This window comes from Carettochelys insculpta, chromosome 26, assembly GCF_033958435.1.
Source record: "Carettochelys insculpta isolate YL-2023 chromosome 26, ASM3395843v1, whole genome shotgun sequence".
Lineage (NCBI taxonomy): Eukaryota > Metazoa > Chordata > Testudines > Carettochelyidae > Carettochelys > Carettochelys insculpta.
Window position 1 is genome coordinate 2,588,345 of NC_134162.1, and position 5,520 is coordinate 2,593,864.

The 5,520-nt window shown below is 58.9% G+C and overlaps 1 protein-coding gene across 1 annotated transcript; it reads left to right on the forward strand.

Annotated features, from left to right (window-relative positions):
- The first annotated feature begins 561 nt into the window (after window positions 1–561).
- GPR61 (G protein-coupled receptor 61) lies at window positions 562–1,917 on the forward strand. The gene has a single exon (XM_074977680.1). It carries the CDS (start codon window positions 562–564, stop codon window positions 1,915–1,917), a length of 1,356 nt encoding a protein of 451 aa, XP_074833781.1.
- The last annotated feature ends 3,603 nt before the right edge of the window (window positions 1,918–5,520 follow it).

A 5,520-nucleotide genomic window follows, 5' to 3' on the forward strand; every position in this document is an offset into this window, starting at 1 on the left:
CCAAAAAGCTGGCATGCAAGCCTGTGCTCCTGTACGTCCGTCCTTACAGCACAATTCCTGTTGCCGGACTGAGCCAGGTTTGGCCCTGGCTCCCGGCGTGGCCACTGCTGCAACTAATGCAGAATGATATTGCTTTGCAGGGGCTAAGCTTTGCTGGGGGAACGCGAGCAGTGAGATGACGTACCAAGAGGGCTGCAAACTAGCCGGAGAACCTTAGCCAGGGCACAGCCCCTTCTGCAATTCCATGGCTTTTCCGGAGCAGCGGCATCAGCCATCCAAGCCCAGTGCAGCGGGATACAAACAAGGGGGCTAAACCCAGCCCAGCTGAGCAGCACAATGGCTGGTGTAACCCAGCTGCCTTGGAACGCGTAAAAGACTTCGGTGCATGGACTTGCCCTGGGGGCTTGGCGGCCGGTGAAGGGGCCAGCCAGCATGTGAGTGCGTTGGCTGGGACTGCTCCCTTGCTGTGAGCTAATTCTCTCTAATCACTCCAAGGGACCCGGAATAGGATGGGTGATGGACCTGCGAGGGGAGGTGCCGTGGGTGTCAACACCGGTCTCCATGGAGCCTTCGCTCCCTACCCAATGGGCCTGGAATTCCTCCAGGCCGGGCAGGCTCCTCCATACGTCCCAGAGCACCATGCACCCCAATTCCAGCCTGGACACCAAGACCAAGGACGTGGCCTCAGAGTCCATCGGGCTCTTCTTCATGCTCTTGATTGACCTGACGGCCATTGTGGGCAACGTGGCCGTGATGACCGTCATCATCAAGACACCCGCACTGAGGAAATTTGTCTTTGTTTTCCACCTCTGTCTGGTGGATCTTCTGGCCGCCCTGACCCTCATGCCCCTGGCCATGCTGTCCAGCTCCGCCTTCTTCAACAGCACCATCTTCGGCGAGGCCGTCTGCCGCGTCTACCTCTTCCTGAGCGTCTGCTTCATCTGCCTGTGCGTCCTCTCCATCTCCGCCATCAACGTGGAGCGTTATTACTACGTGGTGCATCCCATGCGCTACGAGGTCAAGATGACCGTGGGCCTGGTGGTCTGTGTCCTGGTGGGGGTGTGGATCAAGGCGGTGGTCATGTCTGTCATCCCTGTCCTGGGCTGGCTCTCTCCGGATCGTATGGGCACCGCCCCCGCCTACAGCAGCCGCAGCTGCTCGCTGCAGTGGAGCAAGAGCTCCTACTGCAAGGTCTTTGTGGTTTCCTTTGCCGTCTGCTACTTCCTCTTGCCCGTCCTGATCATCCTAGTGGTCTACTGCAGCATGTTCAAGGTGGCCAGGGTGGCTGCCCTGCACCACGGCCCGCTCCCCACCTGGATGGACACCCCGCGGCAACGATCGGAATCCCTCAGCAGCAGGTCCACCATGGTGACCAGCTCTGGTGGCCCTCGGACCACCCCTCAGAGGACGTTCGGGGGCGGGAAGGCTGCTATCGTTCTCCTGGCGGTCGGAGGGCAGTTCCTCTTCTGCTGGCTGCCCTATTTCTCCTTCCAGATCTATTCGGCACTGAGCTCCCAGCCCTTCCCGGGCCGGCAGGTGGAGAGCGTGGTCACCTGGATTGGCTACTTCTGCTTCACTTCCAACCCTTTCTTCTACGGGTGCCTCAACCGGCAGATTCGTCGGGAGCTCAGCAGGCACCTCAGCTGCTTCTTCAAGCAGCCGCCGGAGGAGGACCTCCGGCTGCCCAGCCGCGAAGGCTCCATCGAGGAGAACTTCTTGCAGTTTCTGCAGGGGACAGGCTGCAACACGGAGAACAGGAATGTTCTCGCCCAGCCTTCTCCCAAAAGGGAGCCACCTGGCGTCGATTTCCGAATCCCTGGGCAGATTGCAGAGGAGACCTCTGAGTTCCTTGACCAGCACATCCTGGTCTCCGACAGCTACATCCGGGCTGCGCCCACACCCAAGCCTGAGCTGTAGCAGCCCTTGGCACTTGGCGTCTTGGTCTGCCTGATGGCTGGAATGATGCCGAGCCCAGCTGTCAACAGGGCCCGAGTTCCTAATAAACACCACCATGGCGACGGACGTGTCCTCCCTCCACCTGCGCGCCCCCGCTGACAAGCAGCTGGCTCTGGTGGCTGAGTCACGTTGCCTGGCTGAGATCAATAGCGCAGCATTTCTGGGATTTGTCCCTTCTGGCCTGGCACAGAAACAGCCTCTGGGGGTTCAAAAGTCCCTGGACTTTCCAATGAGCCCCTTGTAAGTGGCCGGGGAGCCCTGGCTTACCACGGGCCGGAGGGGAGGTGGGTGCTGGGCGAGCTGGTCTCTTCGCTGTCTTCCTGCTCCATGTTTCTATGAGTCTGTTGGGAGAACACAGATATTTTGGGGTCTCTAATTCAATAGCAAATACAGGTTGGATCTCCCTGGTCTGGCATCCTTGAGACCTGGGTGGCCCCGAACCAGGGACTTTGATGGATCACAGGGAGGTGGATGCTTCCCCGCTGCCAGCCGGCCCTGCTCCTGGGCTCCCCTCTGGGCCATTGGCCCATTCCTGGCCACCAGCCCTGGCTGCGGCTTCCCAGCCCCTGTTGGGACTCCCGGCTGTGCTCTTCTGCTGCTGCTGGCCCAGTGGGGGTTCCCCAGACACCACCGGCTTCCCGCTGCATCCCCCCAGCCCCTGCTCCTTGCCTGCCTGCTGCTGGCCCAGCTTCGACTGCCTGGGCCCAACCAGGGCTCCCTTCACCGGAGTCCCAGCTGGCTCCTGCGCCTCGCTGCCAGGGCTCTGGGACCAAACACCATCCATGGTCCTGAGTCTCTTCCAGCCCTGTGGTTCTGTGACGGCCTCTTAACCCTTTCTAAGCTGATCCCCACTTCCCTCACTCCCTTGTGAACCTACCTCTGTCCCAGCTCAGGTAGGTAGCATTTAGAACCTGGGCACCCCAGCGGGGTTCCCTGCAAGCTGAGCGCTTGGGCGGCCGCCCAGGAGAGATTCAGGTGCCGCTCAGATGATTAGCAGCGTGCCCACAGGCACCCATGTGTGCATCTATGGGTGGTGCACCTCCACACAGGCCTTGTGTACAGAACAAAATTTATTCTGCCCCTGGATGGAAAATATTAGCAGGAACGTTGACTCCAGCTGAAACCTCCCCTGCCCCGCCTCTTTCCCCTGAGGCCATCTATTTTCCCAAGGCCCTGCCCCGTCCACTCCCCTTTCCCACTCCCTACCATTGCTTGCTAACACCCCCGCCCCCCAGCTGTAAGTGTCAGAGAGGACTTGTCTGCAGAACCGGGACCAGGACCTTCAGTCCCCCGACACAGTTAGGAGGCATCTCCCGCTGCCTCCCCTGCTCACAGTCACCAGGCTTCGGTGTCCAGTCAAGGGCTGGTCCCCTTTTTGACCTGACTTTCCAGTCGAGAACTGGGCATCTCCAAAGCACTTCCCTTATTTGCTCCTGCTGAGACCCCTTCGAGGGAGAGGGGGAGTGCCAGGACACGGATGGAGCAGGCGCAAGGAGCAGGCTGAGAGGTGAACCAGTTCACGGGAGCGTAGCTGAGCAAGTGGCCTTTCCTCTGGCCGGGATAGGGGTTTTCTAGCACCCCACCCTGCCTCCAACCCACCTCCTGCCAGGCACGCCCTGAACGTAGCCCGGCTGCCGCCCGGTCTCCCTCCCTCTCCCAGGGTCTCCTCCGCCCAGCTGGCCCAGGCCTTTGCTTTGTCTCCCACTCCTCGCAGAGCTGCTGTATGGGCGGCGCTTGCCAAGAGGGAGGTGGGGCCTGGGAGCCACTGTGGGTCTCTTCCCCATGCCCCTGCACCTCCAGTGCTGTGGCCTACGCTTCTCCCAGTCCTCACGCTTCTCCTGCCCTGTCCCCCACTGCTGCTCCATGGCCTAGGGTTGGACCCAGAGCTCCCTGGAAGCTCAGCGCTTGGACAGCCGCTCAGGAGAGATTCAGGTGCCGCCCAGCTGATTGGCAGAGGGCCCACCGCCGGCCGCGTGGGGCTCTACTGGGGGTGCACAGCCATGACTGCTTCTGCGCAGGTAATAAAATTTATTTTGCACCAGGATGGGAAAGATTAGAGGGAACACTGGCTGGATCGCGTCCCCTTGAGCCCCCTCCGGCAAGGTGCAGCGCCTTGGGAAGCAGTGCCCCAGGGCAGGCAGTCCCGGGCCTCTGGGTAGGAGGAAGAAAGCAGTGGTGACTTGCACTGATAACCATCATCTTTCCCCTCCAGACCCACCCCCGCTGGCCCGCCCACCTGGGGCAGGGGGGAATCTAAGGCGAGTGGCCCCTGTGACACGTGAGTGGGGCAGTCATAGGGCCAAGTGGTCCCCCACAGCACAGACGTGGGTCGTGGGTTTGTGTCCGATTAGAGCTGAGCCGAACCTGAGCCTTTGCCCATCATGTGGTCCAGGCTGTGGGGCCATGAGAGCCAACCTCCTTCTCTGCTTGCACCTGGCCCCTCTCTGTCACATGAAACGGAAGGGAGGGGGTTCGGGTCTGGCAAGATCTCTGTGGTCAGGCTGTGGGCTGGTAGAACAAGAGACTGGCTCTGAGACAGGTTCTGTTGCTCTGACCCCTAGAGAGCTCAGTGCAGAGCAGTGAGGCGCATGGGTGGAAGTGGGGCCGGGTACGTTCCGGTTTTGCCTCTTCTCTGCTGTCAGAGTGCATAATGGCACTCACGCCTCTGCTGCTCAGCCGGCCAGGATCTCTGGCAAAACTGCCCCAGGCATGGACAGAACTGGGACTGAAGGTCCCCCTGTAGTCACTGAGCCTTTCCCGGCTGGGCTGAAGAATGGGAAATAGCCGGGAGAAGACACACCTTTGTCATGGGATTATACACTAAGTGCAAGGTAGGGCATCCTGACCTCTGAGCCTGCACGATCTCGCTCTGGCTGGAAGCCCCCTCTCCATGGGGCCCCATGTGCTGAGCTGAGCCAGCACACCCAGCTGAGCAGTACAGGTTGAGCACTGTCACCACTTCCCGAGCGCGGGGATTCAAGGATGCGCACGTAGGACGGTGACATTGCTGATTCCCCACCCTGATGCTTCAAGTGCAGGTAATGGGGCCGGCTAGCCAAATAAACCATTGCTAGACCCTGTCTCTGAGTTCCCAGAGACTGAAAAGTTTTCCTGATTTCAGTTTTCCCCAAAATCAACTTGCAGCTGCCACCACCGAGTGTACAAAATCCCCCTTTTCCAGGAAACAAATCACTTGGAACCTCTTTCCTGAGGGCAAAATGCCAACCACCTTTTCTCAAGGAGTTAAAAAAAATAATCAGAGCACCCCACAAATAAAAACCTTGCAGGGAGCTGTGTGCTCTCTAGTAACACGTCTGCAGCCAGGCATATAGTTTGAAGCCCCTGTAAGACACAAAGAATAAACCAGTACTTGTTAACAATGAAAAAAGCACTCTTATTATTAAAGCAAGCAACAAGACTATCTTTGCAAGCATTGCAAATGACTTGGTGTTAAAAAAAACCCAACCAGGAACTGAAACACCACAGAGGGATTTTTCCCTGGGTCAGATTCTTGGTTACAGTAGAGAACAAAAGGAACAAATAATCAGCTCAGACGTAATTTCC

What these genes read in the sequence shown, in the direction of transcription:
- GPR61 (XM_074977680.1), top strand. Translation starts at nt 562, where the DNA reads ATGGAGCCTTCGCTCCCTACCCAATGGGCCTGGAATTCCTCCAGGCCG.